Here is a 23,718-nt window from a genome sequence, read left to right on the forward strand (position 1 = left end):
TTTTTTCTTGAAAAAAATAGCTATTTTGACAGATATTTTGTTTTTATATTACACATAAAGGAAAATGTGAGAGCAGAAAATAAATATTCTTAGACAGATGTTTAAAAGGCATCTTAAAGATAACATCATCATGTTTTAAGAAGTTAGTAGCAATTATTTTACAGTATATGGGCAAAATAATTATGATTTTTCTTACCCTTTTTGCACATAATTTTTACACAGCTGAGAGTTGGCATGCTGTATAAACCGCATCTTGAAACTAGTTTATCAAACTATGTGAATTTTTAAATTGAAGTAACCACATAAAAGACTCCATACATAATGGAGCAAACTGGCAGCCCATGGGTACACTGTTGAATCACCATTGTTGATTCCTCCCAGCAGATGCTCTGACATCAAATTACACCACATGCAATCTTTTGAGAAGGCCACTTGGCCTCAGGCAGCATCTACTAGCGATTCCAAAAGATGCACCAATATTTCCCAATAAAAATGAAACTACACAGTGTAGCTATATTGAATGGAATTTAAAAATATACTTCAAATTTCAGTGTCCTTCCCTGTTGTACATGATTATTTGGAAAACTTAAAGAGTTTTCTGTTTAGCCCAAATAAGAGAGTTCACTGCTAATGTGAACACAGATGAGCACCTGTACAGTAAAAGCTCATTAACACACCAGATATTATCTGTAGCAGTGGAGGTGTAGAGATAGATTTTCAAAGAACAAAGAGGACAGTTAGGTGCCCAAATGTCACTGAAACTCAACAATATGTGACTCCTCTTCTTCATTTTTTGTTATTCTGGATACAACGTAAAGAGAATGTTAGTTTGTGGTGCAGCAAGAAGCTGGCGCTGGCTGAAAAGTACTTCCATCATCCTACTCTCTTATTTAGTCACACCTGGAAATTATGAGAAGATCACAGCTGCATTTTATCTAAATGTTTCTTTCAAACACCTCCTTCAAGCTTTATATTAATCAAAATGCTATACGGAATTTCAGGTCATGTATTACAGCGCTCTAGAATTAAAACAACCTTATTACGATGCTATTTTTAACAATAAGATGCTATGACTTTTTTTTTCCTTTTACCTCTTCTCTTTCTTTTGCTTTCTCTGAAGAATTGTGCTCTACAGCATTTTCATCACAATCTATAGTTGTACACTGCATTATTTCTTCAGGTTCTTTCATAAATAAAGGCTTGTCTTCTTGCTGAATCCATTCCTGATACACCTTTACCACTTTCCTCATGGCAGCCGCTTCACAAATTGGCAACAAAAATGCCTGGCAGTAGAAAAAACAAAATAAAACAAAAGCTCAGTTCAAGTACTTGAAATCAAGGTGGAACTAAACTATATTGCCTCAAACTATAGCTAGAATTGAACAGTTGCAAGTATAAAGTGAATGCATAAAGCTGAGAAGCCTAAAAAAAAAAGTAAATTATCCTGAACCTAAATGTTTGATTGCTTCCTTCACCTGTATTAATCCAAAGGTGTGTGGACAGGTGAACAAAAATATGTTTTAACCAGAAAACTTGTCAAGAAGGTATCTTGTCTGAAAATTTCACTGCCAGAGACAGTTATGAGAGTCAATACAGGTGGACCTACTTGATATCTAGACTGCTGAAATCAATGCCCAAACACTCATGAAGAGCACACAAAGAGTGTCTGATACAAATTCAAACGACATACATTATTAATAGCTGCATATCTTACTTTCATCTAAATGAGATTTTACAAAACAGTAGCCATAAAACAAATGACTCTCTGAAAAACTTGGTCAGAGGTACTGTTTGGAAAAATCTATGCATTTGAGAAGCCAGTCTGATGGCCAATTGCTGCCCTCTTCAGGAAGTTTCATGTCTCTGTTGTGTTAGTAAAAAGTAGAGACCAGATGCTTTTAACGTTAGTCAGGTATTAACTAATAAATATATTTAACAAAGACCACAACGCCCCAATTGTCCTAAACCAATAGATAAGCTACCCTAACACACGGTTTTATGGAATCCATGATGTGAATCCTGAAAGCGCAATGCCCATGCATTCAAGGAGTGACCACTTGAAACACATGGTTCGTTCTCTCTCTGGACGTTTCATACAAATAGCATATTACTACCTCTAAGAAAAATTCTGCAGCTCATAGAATTCAACCTGACAAGCTGATCAATCACACACAAATAATCAATCAATCTAACAGTCTTCTGGAACCCTAAGTAAATTTTTTGTCCCAGGAGTCCAAAACGCATAACGCTTTTCCTCTAAAGGCAATCTTCCTACTACTCAGCACAAATGAAACCTCATCCTGACAGAACAACTTAGGCCTAATGTTTTAGAAACATTAAAAACATCTGGCATACTGGAAATGAATTTTCACTGAAAAATTCATGATAAACTGCCACTTAAACAAGATCTCATAACCACACACGAAACTGAAATAGAGACTGAAAAAAGACCCATCAAGAATATTACCTGGGGTATGCTTTCAACTTTTTTTTTAGTTTCTAAACAGATGCATCAATAAATTAGAAGCCACATTCAATGTCTCAGGCTCTGTCAATCCTCGGGCACCAGTTTAAATTTGGATTAACTCCATTACCTCCTTCAGCAATGTGTCCAAGCTCACTGACTTTCTCTGTAGGTGGTTTAGTTTTGACATTTGCCTCATCCAATAATATCTATTTCATCCAGAAATACTGGAGCTTTTAAATGTTTAGATTTCCACTGTTTAAACTAATTTTAGTAACTTGCATTTCAACAGAAAGTTAGTGTATCTTTTCTCTAAAAATGTCCAGAAAAATCTCCTCACCTCTTTATTTATAGTGAGGAGCACAAAGGAGGTCTATCTTGTTCCATTCTCCTGCTTTGAACTGAAAGCAATAGACCTTCACGTCATAAATAAATGCTTTACATTCTGGTATATATTCTTAGTTTAAACTTATTTGTTTAATAAAGTTGCTAGCTGAGAAATGCTGTTTTGAATATGCTCAACGTTTCTGGGCTTTGACAGAATTTTCCTTGTGGTAAAGTCAGAGAGCAGAAGTTGTTGCCTTCTCTAGCCACCTGTCCCACTCTTCTGGTGAACACTATCAAGGTAAGGATATTCAGATGGTCCAAAAATAGCTCTCGAATTGCTCCAGGCTTCCACAGGAGACTTATTTTAATATGCTTAGCTACAAACTCTGACAGCCTAGGGGCTGATGCATGAAATGATCAAACACTCCTGTCTATGGGGAACTGTGAAGTCCAAGCTTAATGTTGTAGAACTAGTTATTAAAGAAATACAATTAAAAAAAAAATCAGGAACTGGAGATATTTTATGTGGCAAGTATTACAGAATTTTTCCCCTTTCAATTCTTAACGTCTTAAAGGCATGAAGACAGAAAAAAATGCACATTTATATAAATGTTCGGTTTAGTACATATACTCGAAACAAACCTGTGACATAATGATAGTTTACAGAAAAACAATAAATATTTTTGCACTCTATATATAGAGTTCTTTACCTGCCGAAAAATCTCAGTTAGAAAGTTAACGTTACTTCTTTTGGAAGAAAAAACTTTGCGGACTATTTCAATGTCAGTTAAATGCTCTTCATCAATACTGCAGAGGCTGGAAGAACTTGGCTCTCTCTCTGTTAGAGTACTTGTATTAGAATGAGATTGTTCTGGCTCTGCATTTCTATCCTGTTTATCCGCATTGTCATTTTTGCTGTCTTCCCTTGAAGCCATGCTAGCAGCTGCTCTCTGAAACAAGAATTAAAGAGTATTTCATAGTTCATTTTTAGTAATACAATTTGAATATTCCTTAAAACATAAAGAATTCAGAAAAAAAGATAAGACTCACTACATTTCATTCCTACTTGGTAAAAACAAAATAATTTAGAAGAAATTTAAAAAAATTAAAAGTCTAGCGAGTCCTTCTAAACTGAAATAATAAGTAGAGAGTTTATTTAGAAATCTTTTTTATTCTTCATTAGGTATAACTATTGGAGGAGCACATACTACCAATGATACAATTAAGACAAAAATATAGAAACAAATAAACTTTGCTTTGTACTTAGTTTTACCTGAATATTCTTTGGCACATTTTCACCTTCTATCCCAGGAATATGAGGTCCTGTATGAGGTTTTGGCTCAAGCCAGAAAGACACCAACCATCGAATAACAATAACACGAGCCTTAATGAAGGGTTCCTTTGTGCAATATATTGCTTCATTGGTTTCAGCATCCTTCTTAACCATTACATAGTGTGGCTTTGGTCTCATCTGTGGTATCTCTGTAGGGAAATGCAACATTTTAAAATATATGCAGAGAGTAAGCTCCATATACATAAGCAAGCTTAAAACCATAACCAGTACAAGTGAACTTTCAGAGGCACTGTGTTTTGATGTTCGCTGTTGCACAATTCATCTCAAAATGGGCTGAAATAAACATGAGATAGGTAATCCCAAGGCTAGACACACAACTTCAAAAGGCTACGTGTTTTTCCTGGAGAAACTACATTTACGGTCCAAGAAACAGTGGCTGGTTTTTTTGCTATGCAAAACTCTCCATTTTTTATCTGAAAGCAATTTGTATGGACTTACAGTCTTGTTTTCATTTTTTTCCTGCACAAGTGAAAAATCTTTGCGTTCTCTTCTGTCAAGATGAAACTTTTTTTAAGCTACATGCTGTATTTAGTATTTAATTGCCACAATTTCAATTAAAGAAAAATCTCAGCTCTCTCATCCAATAGCAAAACTAACTCACTACTTCATGCTTTCATGGAAACTACAAAGAAGTTTTAAGTAGAAAAACAACTGTTACCTAGACTAGAACGTGGCCTACGCAAGAAGCTATTTTCATATAGAATGAAGATATTGCCATATCTATTGACTGTTAAGATGTGTTTATAGTTATGTTATTAAGCAACAATTTATACGTGAAATGTATCAATTTTACAGAGTCATTTAAAAGCCCTACAGACAACTTATCTTCTACTACCAAACCTACTGGGAGAACAGTTGCAGCTCAGAAACAGCGGACCACCACACTTCCTAGCGCATTCCTAGAAATGTCTCCATGTTGGTCTGCAGCCATTCATGGTGGAACAACCTATTCAGTTATGAGGGCTATCAGTTCTTCATTGATACAGATCCTACCATCTAAATATGCTTTTACTCCAAACTGTATAATAACAGTTGCAATAAATACAGCCTTTTCTGGCCCTAAGATAGATGAAGAGAAATAGAAGAGTGAGAAACTCTCCTCCAGAAGCCATCTGGTCTCACAGCTTCATCTAATGCCACATCTGCACTAGAAAATTTCCCTGGCATAAAATCTTTACAGTACTGTACTGCCAGAGCAAGTGCACTTGCATCTTCATATGACTCAGCTGAAAGATGGTTCTGTGGCACTAGCTCCCACACTAGTGTCCAGGGGAACGCAATGAGTGATGACCAGCGGGAAGCCAATCTTTTTCTGAAGGAACTGTGATTGTTTTGGGGGTTTATAGCCTACATTTTCTCCATTGCATGGCCTACACAATGGTTCAGAATGGCATAGCTCTTCTGATTCTCTACTTTGACGCTGTCAGCATCCCTGTCACTGACATAGGTACTTCTGAATCTGCTTCAGCAAAACTAGACCATTTTCAGTAATACAACTTTGGAATAGTAGCCATATGTGCAGTGAAAGGGTTACAAAGATGCAGAAAGAAAAACAGGTGGAGCATAACACACACTTCTGCAAGCATATGCATCAGCCAGTTGAACTCCAGGTATTGTATCAGGCACCTCAACCCTGCAAAATGTTATTTCTGTGTTTCACAACCCAAAGTAAGGTGTAGAACAGTGCTGCAATACAAGTTATCAACAACCTGAAGAGGTTACAGAATGTCTGCTGCAAGTAACATTTCTCTGGGAGTGGCGTGCCAACCTCATTTCTTGTTCTTCAGTGCAGAAGAGCAATTTGACATAAGAAGAGGATGAAAGTTTACACGAGAACAGATGACTCGTCTGTCAAGAGCAGGTCACGCCATTGGGGTTTTACTACTATGACTTTATCTGCTAACAGCATGCAAAAAAAGAAAAAACCTAAAGGCATGGAAAATGAGAGTGATAGGGGGATCACAGTATTTCAGCACTGTCTCAAGCCTTCTAGAGCTTGGAATGTGTTATAAGAGATGCTTTCCATGCTTTTATAGGCTTTGGTAGGTCAGAAAGCAGCTCAAAGATGTTAATTCTGGGTGTCAGGGAGGATGCAAAGTAGTCACGTTGAAGAATATAGCTATTCCAAAAAAGCTACGAATGAGAACAATTCTCCCTAACTATATGCTCCTAATGCTGGGTCAACAACTATTTTAAGGGACCCAGCAAACCTTCTGCCAGGCTACGGTGCCATAATCTAGAGGAACAAATCCGGACAGCAGCAAGGAAATAAACAACTGCTAGACAGTTGACTTCAACAATCATATATTCATTTTTTGACACTGAAGTCAAGACACAGCCTACCTGTCACCCTGCTGCTAAGGCTTTCCTGTTAACACTAGCGATACATAACAAAACATGCAGCACCACTGTTGAGGATATCCAATGTGGTATACCTCAGTGTCCTTTCAACAGTCAGATACAAAAGCAGTGACAAACTCATCATGATGCTGTTAAACTGAGGAACGTTTCCAGAAAACACTGTAGAATTGCATCCACTATTTTTAATGGAACCATTATTTTTAGAGGAAAAAGATGATTTAACTCTTGTACATTATCTACTTCAGACTTAGTTATGAATACACAGAATACTTTTTTTTTTTTTTCAAACTTAGGAAGATTTTATTTACTAGAAACAAAAAACAGTACATTGTTTTCATTCTGTGTAAATCAGTAGCTCAGGAAGATATTAATATATCTGAAACAGCACCATCTGTTAAAATACTGTTGGAAAGCATTTATAACAGAAGAAACAGTTTTTAGTTAGTCCCCCCCCCCCCCCCCAAAAAAAAATAAGTGCCTGATAGCACAATATTTAAAAACACAAAATCATAGTTCTCTTTGGTATCTACCAACTGCAATACTGACTATACAGTAACAGGACTCATAGTATTTTCAAAAGGATGAAACATCCAGCAGACATGCAGTAAACACGCCTCTGCAGCATTGTCTCCTGTGGTTTTACAATATCCTCCAAGAACATCCTGCCAGTCTGTCCCTTCTCAATAGCATTATATTCTGCAGCCACTCCTCAAATATATCTTCCATTTTCAATCTTCTCCTGTATTTTCACACTTCTGTCAGTCTTGGAAGGTGTCAAGGCTCCAGGTGAGGACACTGACCTAGAACCAAAGCAAAATAGTAAGCCTGTTAAGATTGACTTCTTGTTGTTGTTTAAATTCACAAAGAATGAGGTTGTTCTATAGCATACTGGTGTAAATCAGAAAGGTAAGCTGTCTGTTTTTATAAGATGTGATTAAGCCAAAAAGGGCAAGAAACTGTAGGCGATGGAAGACACACAGAAGAGAAAATGAAAAGGCTAGCAAAATTAAACAGATATCGTCATGGATAGGTGCAGCTGAGATAGCTCCTAACTTCTGAGAGCAATAAAGGGCTCAGAAGGAATGAAGAGCTGCCCAGAAGCAGAGGACAGCCCATCTTGTTTGCTATTTGCCTGTAAATGAAGAGGCCTACCTAAAAAGCTTGGAAGTGACATAGAAAGGAACTTCACTATGATGGAAAAAACAATGTCCTTAGAACTAGAGATAGGACAGCAAGGTTCCTACAGAAGAGTTTCCAAATACTGTCCTACAGGATCTGATAGATGTTAAAGAGGCTAAAAACATAAAACAAAAAACAATGAACAAACAAGAAAACCCTCACCACCACACATATGGACTGACTGTAGCGCCCTTATCAGCTTGTTTGACTCAAGATAGAATCAGCATCCTAGTTACAAGCAACTAGTATTGCACATTACCATAACTGGTTTACCTATCTGCCAGTCTGCCTTAACAGAAAAATCTCAATCCAATATATTATCTCCAGCAAAACCCACGTACCGATGAATGCCTAAGAAAACTACTGCACTGATTTGTACCTCATGACTTTTTCCAAATCAAACATTAGACCAGTGGCATAAGAACTTTTTTTTTTTTTTTTTTTTAAAGCAACAGGCTCAGTGTACAAGTTTGCAGTGTTTTCTGCCTAAATTATCTCAGCCAATTCTTTTGTTCATAAGAGGCAGGAATAGGATTGTTTTACAATAGGGCGGGGAGAGGCATGCCAGAGAAGGACTTCTTTGAGGAGAAAAGACTGTTCTACTTACCAGCATTTCTGTTGTTTTCATTACTGTACTTTTCCCAAACTTCTCAGGACTGGTTCTGATTTTACGCAGTTTAAGACACTGATTGGCTGACCAGAGAAGTCTTGGAGATCTGTGCCTATTTCTTCTTCCCCCTTGCTCTCTTCTTTACTGGGCCTTGGAATTTTCTTGTTTATGGCTGACAGAAGACGTTGCAGAGAGGACTGTGGTACTACTTCTAAGATAGACTGAATCAAGATCTTCATAGAAAGGGAAATCATTCTTTTTCCATATTTATTGTTGCAGAACCTCAAGTGGCAGCAGCTTCGCTTTTCCCAACATTGTTTACCATCTCACTTGTAGCTATTTTATCACTGAACCTGTCCAATCTCCTCACACAACTCTCATTGTACAGCTGCCTATGGATGGGCTTATACTGTTTCTTCTTTCCCAGACGAGAAGGTTCACTGTCTTTCCCAAAAGAACATGGTTTTGAAACATCCGCCTCTGAAGAAAGCCATAATCCAACTACTCACGAACATTGGACGGGCAGGAAACAAGAGACTTTTTCCAACATACTTTCCTGTTAGCTTAATTTTAGAATTTGAAATTGAGGCTGGAGATCACAGCTAACCCTTGTGAGATGCTGCATCAACAGGCAAGAGGAGCTGTGCAGTGCCCATGTTACGCAAGTAATGAAATAGCAGCTTAAAGCCTGGGTAGAGGGTAACAATTTGCACACAAGAGTAACTCTGACTTATAGCCCATTTATGCATTAATGCACGTAAACCTGAGTTAGCAGAAATCAAGATATGCAAACAGCTTCCTAGTTTAGAACGGGCTTAAAACCTCTAGACAAAGCTCAAGTCATGCTTGCTTAGCAAACACTTTATAAAATTCTCATCTCTGTACTGAAAAGATACATTTTAGCAGGATCAACCTTAGAGACAGACTGTTAAAACCTCTCTATCACAACCTCTTGACAAAATAGAGTTGACAAAAACATAACTACTTTTGCCTGACTGAAAATTAAGCATGCATCGTATGATCCAAAAACTATGACTCTATGCAGATAATGCTAATATCCCCTAAAGAACAGCACACTAACACCTTTTACCCTTAAATCAGTTCATCTTCTGAGCATGACTTTCATCAACATAGAAGTTACACTGAAAAACTGTTTTATAAGAATACTTAATTTAATTGAATGTGGTTAATACAGCAGCTCAACTCAAATTAGTGATGCTGTCAGGTGCCTCCATGAATAGAGAACTGAAAATCACGAATAGGAACCATAACAAGCTCTTTTCTGAAGCACATTCTTCATGGGCAACATCACTCAAAAGAAGAACTGCTTTGCTACGTTCAGTATTAGAGTTAATGTGGTAATTTTATCAACTGAGTTAACACTTACCAAGTACAGGGTTATACAAGCTGGTCTCCTTACAGATGTTTGGGAAAATAGAAGGCAAGTAATATTTCTTGAAGTTTGAGAACAAAAATGAAAATCCCTTTTCTTGGTTTTCCTTGTTCTTCCATTCTAAACTCTTAACCTACAAAAAAAAATTGTGTAAAGTAGTTTTACTATAACATCCAGAAGTGGAAGAGGGAGTAATTGATGAAATTGCTTCATTATATGTTCCTGCTTTAGAACTAGATCATACGCATTTTAATAAACACTTTTGGAAAGGTGGAACAGAAACTAGCTGGGAAACATTAATTGAAATGCAAAGACTTTTCTCCCTCAAAGCCTTGCTTCAAAATAAACTTGAGCACACCAAATACTGAAGTCAACAGAACTAAATACGCTTTTATGGCCATCTTGACTCCTTGTCAGGAGTAAACCTGAAATGATGGACTGGATGTAATAAAACTGTTCTCAAAATGCTTTATAAGAACAGTTACCCTTGCTTCCCTGAAAATTTGTTTCAAGTAACAAGTATCCATATACTCATTACACTACATAATTGCATTCATCTGCATGGTGGGCAATAAGAAAGAAAAATCTGTTGTCAACCATGAGCAGCAGAAGATACAACTTTAAAGTTGAGTTACACAAATCTACTTTATAGATCACAGGGGTTGCTAACCCTTCCTTGTTAGGGAATATTTTCCTACTGAAAAGCATGGTTAAGTTCTCCTTAATAATAAGCCCAACATCCAGTTTCCACCCCTGTTCTGCAGAATGGGCTAACCTGTGAAATCTATCACTCGAGATAATGGAAATTTTTCAGGAAAGCATTTTTCTGTTCTTTATGCCCAAGTCCACAGTTCTGCTGTGATATTTTCAGAGAAATGGGCCCTTACAATGAAAAGCAGCATCAACCTTAACGTCAGAAAATTTATTTATATATATAATTCATTTATTTTTAGGCATTTAAAATGTGAAGAGAGATTCTATCAAAAGAAGTGAATAGAATGGATGTCTAACATATAGTATTTAGTGATCTGCAGTCCTTTAGCAGAACTTAATACCAAAGTAGTGACTATTTCGTTTGAAGTTATCAGTGCTTCTGAAGAGAGTTTAACAAAATAGAGATCTTCCATTAACCTAGAAAACAAATTCTATGACACTTGTCTAAATGACTTCTCTAATAAATACTATTACACTTAAATTTGGATAAGGCTGTTGACTTCAAAACAAACACCTTACATTTTTGAAGCCAACAGTCATCATTAAGCTTTCACTGTAGATGACAAGTATGATACCTCTGCTCAAACCAGGAGGTGCTGGAAGTAACAAAATGAGGTTGCAGTCATACTCTGTGACCTTGGAATAACGCAGATATAGGGAGGCCATGAAAAAATTTGGTTTATGGAGGCCATATTTGTGCCACTGTCCAGCCACTTTATCTCAATCTGCAAAAGCATGCATAAGAACTTACGGAGAGACGCCCAACTGGGTTCTGCTGGACAAGTCTGACCCAGAAGGCAGTGCCATGGAACACCTACAGTATGTCATGCAGCTAAATATTTTGCTGAGCACATGACAGCAGAGCAGGCTTACAGGAAGCATGTGCTAACTGCACAGTAAATGAACTATACAAAACGTAACAGCTTAGTCACATGGCTTTTGATAGGAGAGGAAATGACAAGAGTGCCTAGGGCATTTGAAGTATAGATGGTTATCAGGGAAACGTAAAAAATGCAAGGGGAAGGCCATAGTACGGGATAAGTGACATCTACTTTGCACTCTATGGCCTCGAAACGCAAGTATTCATTTTCTGTGGACTGTTTAACTCCATAATCTGTATTTTAGGCTCTGCAGAATTTATTACCTGGTGTTCTTGTAGCAGCGCAACTAAACCAGTGTAATCCCAGCAGTGCAGCTACTTTCAAGCAATGCCTAAGTCATAAACCTTGTCAGATCTGAAGTATTCCAAGTACGTACTGTGCTTCCCATTGCTTCCGGTTTGAAAGGGCTGACTTGCTCAGGTGTAAGAGTAATCTCAAGCTGTCTCTGGGCAGTGTACTATACCATGCCTGAATTTAAAAGCCTCTCAGAATCAAAATCCCTGGAATTACTGGTAAGAGACCTACAGAAGTCATGGCATCAGCCCTGCAAGATCTGGGCAGTAAACATCTTGTTGATTAAGGGAAAAGGGCAGTAAATGTTTCCTTGGACTCGTTAAAAGTCTGTATCATACAGACTCAGTGCTTTCAATTAGAAGTTTTATCTTAGTTTGGAAAGCAACGTCCCTGACGACCAAAAAAATCCCCACAAAAAAGAAGAGACTAGCTGATCCTTCCACAGGTTAAGGACATGGTGCTAGGTGAAACGGGGAGAGAGCACCAGCACGTCTGGCAGTGACTGACAGGTTTTCTCTCCATGCTACAATCTGATGGAAGACTCTGGTAACAGATCTGTGGATCTTCACTCAAAATAATAAACAAATATTTTCTAAAGATAATTTGCTTTTTATGAAGGACTTGAGGGGGAGGACATGAAAAATATTTTTATTAATGCTTCCAGAGTTACTAGTAAGTTATTCTTCTGTAACAGACAAACAGATGTTAGTTGTTTTACATTTGTTTGCCTGCAACCTATAGAACATACCTGAATTACTATGTATTTCAAAAGTGCTTCTAAAAAGTAGCTTGTTAAATCTTCTTGTCCTTTGTCTCCTGACTGTGGAGGAACAAGTGGAGTGATTTCCTCTATAGTCACTTGGGCTAGTAGTTTTAAAAAAAAAAACAAAAAAACAAAAGTGTGACTACATTTATACCATTTCTACATTTATACTGTTCCTTTCAGTATATGAGCGTCTACCAAGTTATAGCAACATTTACTTAGGTAAGCAGAGACAATTACAGACAAAACAAACTACCCACAGATTAATGAAAATTAGGAAGTGTTTAGCTAATAAGATACCATAGAATATATTTCTTACATATGAAAGAACACAAAGGATAATAACCAAGCTCTCCCTATGGATTTTGGGAGTCTACCTGCCAAGATCCAATATTTCTGAAGGATGTTACCCATTTCTTTTGAAATTTAGGCAGCGTCACGTTTATGTTTTACAAATGCCACACTTTGCTTGCGTCTTTCACCCTTGTCTTCATTTAGCAGTTGACCAATTACACTGGCATGAAGTTTTAGCTCTATACTTTGCTTGTACTGAAGCTAGTTAGTGTTTTCTTTTTTTCCCTCCCTCTCATTTCTGCAGTTAGAGGTTTGCATTTCACTCTCTGCACTTTGTAATTCTGTGCTGTCTAAATCCCCTTCTAGATTTGTTACTCCTTTCCTGCTGTAGAGAGATTCATGAGGTAATGCCGAACAGTATCTTATACTTACTGCCACATCTTACGGAAAAGGATCAGCTGAAACGCCAAGTAATTCACCAAAAACTCCATAACCTCCCTGGGTACAAATTTATGCTACCTTTGCTATTTCAACTTGCTTTTCCTGTCCCAAGAATTGAAACAAGTAAAGAATTTAGTAATGTTACCAAATTACTTACTTTCTTGAATGTTAAGTGGAGGGTTAATGAGATTATCCAGAGTTCGGGGGCCATATTCAGATTGTGGTGATGAAAATCCAGGAATCAAGCAAGAAAACATCCATAATTGTTCTTTACTGCAGTTATTTTGAAGTGCTTGCAGCCACAAGAGAAAGAGACGCACACCTTCTCGACGTATCTTTAAAAAAAAAGACAGCAGAACAAGTTAACTTGGCTCAGAACATACAAAAATATATCCATTTGCTTTGGACGGAGGAGGAAAAGGCGGCAAGAGGTAGAAGAGAGAAGAACAGATGGACAGTACGACCACCAGGAATCAGAAGAGCCAAGCTACTGCATTGGCTATTGCTGCTGAAATGCAAGGACAACTCTGACATCTTCACATTGTCACGTTCGCCCTACAGAATCTCTTTTACAGGTCCTTCCCTAATAGGGGAGGAAGGAAATCAGCATGTGTGTAGTCACTTGCTTACCTATAGCAATGCAAGATGACATTTGTATCTTTCACAAAATCCAGATTAGTCCAGATTACCAGATGAGTCCGTCAATCATGGTAACAGACAGATTTCTGCAGCAGCAGGACTCCTTCTCCCCTTTTCTACTTTCTTCACCTCCCTCCTCAAGGAAGAGTAAAGAGCCCTAGTGCAGTCCTCTCCTGGCTCTCACACTGGACAGCTTCAACACTAGTGAAGCCTGCAGGTGTTGTATAAAGGAGTGGAGCAGCTATTTGCAGCATAACCAAGACTACACTTAGGCAGCACCTTTTGCCCCATGGTCAACTGTTCTCATACTACCCACCAACAGGTGGTGGTCTCTTTGTCCTAGATAATTTTCCCACTTCCAAGACAGCCCAAGCCCCCAGACCAGACAGTTTCCTTGCCCCAACAATGAACAGGCAAGGCTCATTTCTACTTTACAACAAAATTCTTCAATCACTTGTGCACATTCTTAACTTGGGTACTCTGTATAATCATATTACTACTGCAAGTAATTCTACTGAGATAAAGCTAACAACTAGAAGTCACGATCTGGTTCTGACTCCTGTACTTTTACAATAAAAACACTCCTTGATGTTCCCTTTTCTTTTGATATTTTTACATATTGTAGACAAAATTAAGTAGCATGCAACTTTTCCCTATACCTTTAATGAATTTCCAGTGTGAAGAAGCTTCTTTAAAATCAACCCTGAAAAGAAAACAAAAGTAACTGGTTTTTGTTTTTTATTAGGTAAAATGTCAGAGTTCTCGGTCAGACTTGATAGTATCTTTTAAACAAGTCCTTGGCACTCTCCAGTTTACTCTTGGTGAACTTGATATCCTCAGGCAACTCTCAATGCCAGAAGAAGAAAAAAAAAAAAGGTCACCTTTCACAGCTTCCTTGTAACCAATAACATATTTTCCCAAGGACTTTTTGGAAGGGGTGTGTGAGTACGCATGTGTATGTATAAAGTAAATGACCAATGCCTTTATTATCAATGTTCCACTTTAAAAAATACAGACCTCCCAATGCTCTATTTCCATATTCCCAGCTTGAAATCTACCTAGAAAAGTGTCCCATAAAATACAACTGGTTATTTTGTTAACTTGCAAGCCTTTTATTGTTGTTACGCCACTTAAAGGTTAAGGAAATGAGCAGTACAAACCTATTGCTCCTAATTAAAAAAAAAAAAAAATTAAAAAAAAAAGGAGGAAAATCAACTTACCAATACTATGAAATTGCCATCTCTGATGAATCCTTTCTGGAAGAAGTTGCAAAATTTTCTACAAAAAAAAACAACCCAGGGATCTATGCTGCAGATATCACATTCAGAAAGCTAAATAGCACTCTCACGAAGCCCACAGACTGGAAATGGAGGAGTTGATTAAAAAAAGCTTCCATATTGGTTTCCTTGGAAACATTACTGTCTTTTCAAGATAATCCCACTCCTAAAGCTAAGAAGCCCAAAGGCTCTTACAGACTGTCTGGAGAGTCCTGCATCAGAGATTTAAGACATTACTGCAGTTTATCTGGCTCCACTGCCTCTCTGCTGGATGCTACTGCTTACTACACAGGGGGTGGAATGGGATGAATCTCTGTCTCTCAGTTGCTCTGAGACTGTATTGCACAGCAGATTGTATTAGGTCAATTCCGTTTTCATAGTGGCTTAAGCTATGATACTCAGCTATGATCTTGCCTCTGTGGTACAGGCAAACATTTACTTCAGCCTTCTCAAAGCAGGGGTAATGAGCTACAGCAAAGCAATAAAGAAAAGAGCTGGGGCAATAATGGTCTAAAACCTCTGTAGTAAGATTTGCCAAAAATCTTTTTTCGGCTCATAAGGAACAGAGCACAGCTGGTGAAGAGAGCAGTTAAAATTATGCAGCACTTCAACATTTAGGTATCTAGCTATTTCACTCACATTACATGCTAGGGTCAGTAACAAAAGGTAAACAGCCTAATTTGCCAAATTAACTACTTACCCTGTCCCTCTAGAAGCCTGTGCAATTGCTTCTGAAGTACAAGTCACCTAGTATCACTTTACAGTGAAAAACAGTGAACAAATCAACTAGCTGTCTTCAGATTCTCTCCCCTTGTAACAGCTAACCCTATAGTTTTTTGCAGTGTGCCTTACTCAAAAAATCCCTCATTTGTATTCAACCATGTGATAAGCATTCAGCAGCTTTCAATTTTAAAAATTCTTTAAGAAGTGTAAAAGGATGCACCTGCATACTTTAACATTCAAATTTAACAACTGTACAGGTTCAAAAAAAGCTCTCACACAGATACAGAACTCTGTACCCATTTCAATGGGGGGGGGGGGTGTCATAACTTCCAAAATACAATCCTGGTTCTGTAACTAAAAACCTCCATCACACAGGAAAGACAAAACTTGACATTCTAAGCTATAACTAAACTACTGCCTCTGCTCAGGAATGGTCCGAATTAATTCAATTAGTTTCTAAGTCATCTTAATTAAGTCAAGGTACACTTTTGGTAAGGGTAATACTATTTTCAAATAATGGCTCTTTTTAAAAATAGAAACAAGATACCGAAACTAATTCCGCAGCAGCATTATGAGAAAATCAGGGATAACATGCAATCAAAAAGAATAATCAGAGATCACTTTTATAAGAATTTCAGAGTGCACAATTCAGGGGGAAAACAACAAAAAACCCCTTATGATCTATCTACAGGGGCAGAAAATATGTTTTTCCAGTTAAGACATCTTCCCTCAAAAGTGTAAGTTAAGTTCTTTTTCTTCTTCTCATGTAAAGTGCATATATTCAACTCTAAGCAAAAGAAATGAATGCATTTAGATGTAAAACATATTTCTAGGCAACTTTAGGATAGCTACACTGTTATTACTTAACAGGACTTAAATTCAAGGTTAAAAACTCATACAGAAATTTTCAAGTTATCTTACCTCAAAAATAAAAAGAATAGAATCTAATTCTTCCCTCTGAGACTTGTGACCTAGATGTAAGTAAAAATAAAAAGATTAACTTCTGTTTTGATAATGAAAGTGTAAGATCACCAACAAGGTCCTTGAACCATAAAAGTGATTCTACAACCATAAAAGTGATTTTATATTAATTTTGCAGCAAAACAGATATATTTTGTAGTTACACAAACTGTAAATGTTATAAACCATAACTTTCTATTATAGAAGCAACAGCTGGTAAATATCAACTTATACAGGCAAAGCAAAACTTGCAATGATTCTGCAGAACACAAAAAGCCTAACAGCTTAAGGATCCTCATTTTGCAAAAGGGCAAAAACAGTCAGCAGAGAACAGACTCTCCTTACTCATCCCTTCGGCACACACTTCTAATTGCTTTGCCCTTGTCTGCACTGTTGGTATCATGCATATTCCACAGCTAAAAATGTCATTTCCCATCACAGACACATAAGCACAAGGACAGGAGAAAAAAAAGTGTTATATTTAAAACACTTACCTTTTTGTTTAAGGCCTACTTCAATAGTCACAAAATTTTCAAAGAACACATAATATATATGTGAGAAATGTAGGTCGAAAAACTGTTTGAGATCAATTGATTCTGCATTCTCTGAAAAATAGAGCAGAATGTTATTTTTATTTCTTTGAAATATTCAATCATCCACAGTTTATATACCATTATCCAGTAGTAAAAATGGAAATTACCAATAAAAATTAATTTTTATTGGTAAAGAACTTCATGAAGGTTTCTGTTTTTTTAAAAAAAAAAAGTAAAGCTAATGAAATTGAATATAGCAAGCCTTATGAATACTTAAGACCGAAAAGAGCATCCTCCTTTTACGCTCGTGGTCTATAAGCGATTAATTCTCTCATAATTTTTTAAACTTTTTTGAAATGACTTCATAGATCTTTATTATCTCACCTGACAAAATGTACAAGTAGTAAAATATAAAGGACAGCAACAAGCAACAATCAATCAGTTGAAAGAATGGCCAAAAAAGCATGGCAACCTTCCAATTCTATTTTTATTATGTAGTTCTACAGTATTGCCAATTGAATTTTTTCACAAATCTTGCCATAAAACAGTTTCTAATACACATTCAGTTTCTACAATATCACAGAATTCCAGTTGTGTCTTTTATTATCAACAGCGTGGTGGAGCCAGACTGCTCTTAGAGAAGGTAGTGCTGCATCAGCCACTAAGGCAACTCTTAAAGCAAGGCAGCTTACCTAGCGATAAACTCAGTGGGTCAGATACACAAGCGTGTGCCTGACAATCTACCAAACCTCCCATTTTTCAGAGATGGCTACACTGCTAACAGATCAGGAACTGGTGTAGTTTAGAGTCTGACACATCAAAGTAAGAAAAACCAATTCCACTTTCAACAGACCAGACTATGATTTGCAGGAGGTCAAGGCAGGTACACAAGCATAGGCACAACCTTTATAGTCACCTCCATTCATGGGGTAGAACTCTACATGAGTGCTAGACTGGGAACAGTAGAATACAGCAGGAAGCAAACTGACAGATTTTGGAATAGGAATGAAGGAAGAAAGAAAGCAATCATTGAGAGCTTCAGGAGACAGGAAGATGGCAGAAGATAGTCTTTTACTCCAGATATATAATTGCTGTATGGGAATTGCACCAAAACACACAGTGGAAGTGTTAACTATTTCATCAAGTAAAGGAGTGGAACAATCTAGTTCCAAACACTAAGACAATCAGAAGCAGTTAAACAACATCTTTGCAAATCAACACACAGGAAGGATGCATTTTCTGTGCCCACAAAATGTTTCATTTCAGTTCCAAAATAAGCACTTATTCTTTGGCCTGGGATGGAGAAACTTAACTCTGAGGCAGGCAAAGAAAGTCTTTTTCTTTAACGATTCATAATCTTAACATAACACTTTTTAATTTTTGGACATATTGTTCCTAGATTCTTCAGGAAAGAAACTAAACACTTGCCTAAATAACCTACTCAGTAGCTAATTCTCATTTGCACCACAGAATTATCATAGTGACATTTGCATATGTATGATTGGCACTATAGTAAGCTAGCCTCATGGCCCTCTGCCTTTCTGGAATCCTATTCTGGAAGGAAATTCAAAGGACTTTCAAGAAGAAAATCCTTTTGGAGGCCTGTAGTGGGTTTCAGTACAATGTGGTGTCAACCACCTCAGAAAAGACAGTTAGTCTCAGAGTAGCATGGGTACAACTGCATTGTTACCATTAACTTCCGATTAACATAAGAATCATACCTTCAGAATACAGCTATGCCTTATTAGAATAGGTTGCAAGTCAAAAAAACTCAAACAAACAAAAAACCCCAGGAACTTAAGTTTATAACTTATCTAGCAAATGCACTTACCCCTGATTTCTACCCAGAATCATAACTCATAGCATGAAAGATGGCAAGTTTTTGGAATTCAAAGCAAACAGCTAACAACCACTGAAATCTTGCAGAGTTCTGTCACTTCAGAGGAAGTGACCTAAAATATACCATTTTATTTAATGGGAATTCTGTCCTCTTACTACATGAAAATAAGCTTTGGGAAAAAAAAAATACTATTTCTGTTAATGTTGAAAGACGGCTTTCCTTCTAAGAAAGGGAAAACCCAGTAAAGCTCTCTGCCACGCACAGGATACTTTCTGCTCATCACTAAGGACACCTCCAGTCATCCACTAAGTTGCTGGTCTGCACATTCGGACCCTTGCGTTGGTCAAGGAACTCTGGATCTCATTATTCATACCAGACCAATAGCCACAGAAAGGAGGAGTAAGGTGCGTGGGGGGAGTGGGGGGAAGCAGATGTAGTATGGCAGAATAGTAATGCAGACCTTAAAAGATTTTTGACCTGTATATCATCTAGTCTGACCATCTGTACAGATCATCCAGTTTCACAGCTACACCTACACAGAACACAACCTATATGATTGAAGGCATCCATGAAGAGACTATTGCTCTCCTTGATTCATGAGCTTGACTGTTAAAATGTATCGCTGACCTGTCACTTGAATTTCTTCTACTAACTTCCCCCTGTACGCTGCTGTTAGGTCTTTCATTAACTAAGGAGCTGGTACTTTTTTCCTAATGAAAGCATTTCTAAAACATGTCAGGTCACCTCAATTTTGTTGATTAACTACAAAGATACAGCTCTTGAGTTCTCTCAACTTAAAGCATCTTCTTCAAGGCTCAGTCATTTCTTTCTCTCTTCTTAGGCTCTCCCAATTTTTCAAAATCCTTTTTTAAAAATCAGACCCCAGCAAGTATCATGAACGCTGTACACAGAGGTAAAAAAAACAATTCCCCTACAAGGATCATATACATGTGTCCTTTTCATCTCACCTTGAATGGGAATTTGCAGGAAGTTACTTGTCTGCTTTAGCTACTTAAAAATGTTACTGCCTCTTTAAGGGCAGAGATTCAGTCTTGTTTTTAGATGCAGTGGGATTACATAGAAACAGGCTTTCCTCCTTAACTTACACTAAAAAACAAAACAAAAAAACCCTTATTCTCTTCATGCAACTAACACAGGCTAATGTGCTCCTTGTGCCTTTGGTAACCTACGCTCAAACGAAGGGGGTGAAGGGAAGGCTCAGAAATAGATCTGGCATAATTTAAACCAGTTAGAAAAGTTTCCCAGAACAGAGGAGGAGAAAAAAGATCTGGTATGCAACATGTATTACTATATCTAAACAATGTAAAACCAAAGCTTCCACAGTATAAAAATAGCTCCCATCCACTAAAATTCAGGTTTCCAGTATCATATACAAAAATTGTGTTTGTCAAGAAAATGCAGTTCTCTTCATGTCTGATAATAGCTTCAAACATGCATGTTTGATTACCGAGCTTTGCTTACAAATTTTCTGCAAGTGAAAAAATGGTAAGAATCCAATCTCTGCTTAACTTTTTTTAAAGGAGAAAGTTGCACATAAATACAGCTTCTCTGTCCTTCTCCCATAAAACTTCTCTAAAATACCTTTTCTTTTTTCTACATCCAGCATTAAGGAGGTAAGTTGCTTTTTTTTTAATTTTAGAAGTTGTATTCAGCTTATGGATTTCATTTCTATTTTGATGAGTGAAACAGACAATTAAATTAGTTTTACTTCCATTTTAAGTTATCTAAGCTATTTGTATTGACATGCTGTCATTACAACAACATTCAAGTACCAGATAAACTGGAAATCATTTTATTCTAAACCCACTGCAACTTGGAAGTTCTGTTATTCCCCATCTTACAGACTAAGCTGTAGCACTGAAGGACTTAAAAAAAGAAGTACTCTGTCCTACCAGTTCCTATGTTTTCAGGTGATTATGCTTTTAGGAACTTACCTTCCTATTTGTTCAAGTTTCCAATTCTTTTAAAGGTTAGTTGCTCAAAACTCTCTGAAAGCTTACAACCTTTTCAAGTGCCTCAAAAAACATTCAAAACTTAAGTGTCCACAGGGGTTGGTCATTTTAGCAAAAGGGGATTCCAGGCTCTTGCCAAAGACCGTGGCAGAATTCTGTGGCAGAACAAAGAGTAAATCCATATATTCCAAACATTTTATTATAGTTCAATTATCAGCCCATCCTTTTTTAACTAGGAATAATTTGCATCTACAAAAGTCATTCAGTATTTTAATAAGAATACCCTTTAATACTACACATTAGAAGAGCACCACCTCAGAGAGCTTAAAACAGTGACCTTAAGTTGGATGTAAAACATGGAACAGGAGCAGCAATGCAGATTTTTACTTTATATTTAAGCTTGCAAGTGATCATCTGAGCGAGCTTCTGCAACACTTACAAGTTCGCACATATAACAACACCCTGATCCTCTGTAGGAGGAAGAGCTCAGTGAGCTTCAACTCACAACATATACAATTCTCCTTCCCCGCTTATTCCATTTTCTACACATTACACTATAAATGATTATAAGACAATTTCTCAGTATCAATTCCATATATATGAATGGGCTGATTTAGTAAGGGAAATGCATCTATACTATTTAGATGATTACCTGCTGCATGAGATTAAAATATTATAAATCAGATTAACTAGTATTTGCTGCATAGCACAGAACCTTAATGGTAAACAATCAAAATATTATAAACTAAAAACCTCCATAGACACAAACTTTTTGAAGAGAAAATTAACATTCACCTAAACCCGGTTTACACATAGCATCACAGAAATTTATCATAGTATTTTAACAGAAATAGTCTAAGATACTACACCATTACAGAACAAATTGTGGTTAATTATATATTCAATTTTAAGTGTTTTATGTATAAACAAACTGTTAACCCAGAAACTGTTACATCAGCCAGTACAATAAAAGTGTTATCTTGTCCTAATCTAAGAGATTTAGTGAGGTTTTAGGCCTCGTCCTCAACCAAAAATAAAACACCAATGGCAACTGCAGCTAACAGTGAACTGGAAGAAGGTCATATTTCTAGTGGGACTCTGCTTTACAGAAATGGCGCTAGGCACTAAGTTTTTAGTATCAAGTCTCATAATAATACACGCTAATAGTAAGCAAAGGGCTTCTAAGCATCCTAAATTTCCGTTAACATACAAGTAAAACGGTAACTTATTCTTAACTCCACAAGGTAGAAAATGCAACTGCTGCATTTTAGCAAAACAGTACAGAAAATCAGTTATATATGGACAGTCTCTCAAATATAAAGACATATTATTTAGAAAGGTTAAGCAGAAAGCGTTCAGAATCTACCGGAGGCTCTGGCACAGTTAATAGACTGTCATTGTGAAAAAGACCTGATAATACGCTGCACTGCTTAAAATACTGTGCTGCAAATGAAAATTCATTAAGCAAGCCTTACTCTTCCTTCTTGTTTCAGACCACTAACAGCTATTTAACCCAGATAATTCAACTTTTGGGGGGGAAAAAAGGCAATTTTGTCCAAGAAATACCGTACCCTGAGGCTTTGGGTACCGAAAAGGCAACATACTTCAATAAACCTTTTAATAGACTTAAATTTTGGATTGGACAAGTCTCAACTCCTGATCATCAGCATGTTTAAGAGACAAACATATGAGAAAAATTATGAACAAGTAAGCACTTTAACAGCACTAATGATCATCATCTGCACACAAACTGTTACCAAATTTCAACACCAACGCCACACAGAAATGAGCAAAAGCAGCTGACAGCTCTCCAAGCTAATTGTTTCAGGTTGCATACAGACTCCAGAAGAGTTACCAAACTAGTAAACACTAAACACTTGCAAAAAAAAGCTCATGCATGTTCCAGAACTCAATCTTTTATTTAAGCAAATTCAAACACTTCCATAGTAATGTAGTTCTTCACATTCTTAACTGCCACAGACTCAACCCACAGAGACCTTTCCTTTGCACCTAAGTAGTGAAAGCCCCCTCTTGATCTAACTCCAGCCCTTCTCCTTGCAGGCCAGCAGTACTGGCCATTGCTGGTGTTCTTAAGTCAAGGGTAACTTAGTCAAAGAGTTAAATCAAGACTGATACTACACCAAGTTCAGTCTCTTAACTGGACTCGACCTGTGGCCAAATGCAGGAATTACACCAGCAACATGTCCAGAGCAGTCAGCATTACCAGGAAAAGTTGGAGGGGAGACACAAAACAAAAAACCAACCACACAACTCCTGCCAAAAATAATACAGCTTTGCATATCAACAGAAACTTCTGGAAGAGTTATCTTTAGAAAGAATTCCAGACAGCTAGCCATCACCCACCTCTCACCCTCACCACTATCATATTTTTTCATTTATTATAGTACCAGTGATATTATAATGAACTATGTACAAGAGCAACACTAATGAATGCCATCCAGCTGAAGCATTAGGGCTGACTGCCAGTCAAATTTCCTAAATTAAAATCCTTTTTAGACAAATGCAGTCTGTGTTTAAGCATCCAATTAATATTAAACACTGTATCAGAGCGGGTGTCCAAAGTAGAATGGTTCATCCTGCACAATATAACTTGACTTTTCCCTTCCAGAGATTACCTACATATGATCCCAAGCGCTAATCAACCACTGAGAATAAAAACAAAACAAACAAACTGCAC

General features: G+C 37.1%; 1 protein-coding gene across 13 annotated transcripts in view; it reads right to left on the reverse strand.

Annotated features, from left to right (window-relative positions):
* Positions 1–23,718, reverse strand: part of RALGAPA1 (Ral GTPase activating protein catalytic subunit alpha 1) — a 133,423-nt gene that overhangs the window by 105,083 nt on the left and 4,622 nt on the right. For all 13 annotated transcript variants that reach the window (XM_068946465.1, XM_068946467.1, XM_068946464.1 and 10 more), the window contains exons 2-11: positions 17,169–17,279; positions 16,636–16,685; positions 14,935–14,992; positions 14,374–14,417; positions 13,233–13,410; positions 12,326–12,441; positions 9,683–9,821; positions 4,065–4,273; positions 3,502–3,741; positions 1,092–1,283 (exon numbers count right to left, since the gene is read on the reverse strand). In XM_068946465.1, the coding sequence (XP_068802566.1) occupies positions 1,092–1,283; positions 3,502–3,741; positions 4,065–4,273; positions 9,683–9,821; positions 12,326–12,441; positions 13,233–13,410; positions 14,374–14,417; positions 14,935–14,992; positions 16,636–16,685; positions 17,169–17,279 (1,337 nt within the window). The remainder of the gene's footprint in view (positions 1–1,091; positions 1,284–3,501; positions 3,742–4,064; positions 4,274–9,682; positions 9,822–12,325; positions 12,442–13,232; positions 13,411–14,373; positions 14,418–14,934; positions 14,993–16,635; positions 16,686–17,168; positions 17,280–23,718) is intronic.

The sequence above is a fragment of the Struthio camelus genome, chromosome 5 (genome assembly GCF_040807025.1).
Source record: "Struthio camelus isolate bStrCam1 chromosome 5, bStrCam1.hap1, whole genome shotgun sequence".
Classification (NCBI taxonomy): Eukaryota; Metazoa; Chordata; class Aves; order Struthioniformes; family Struthionidae; genus Struthio; species Struthio camelus.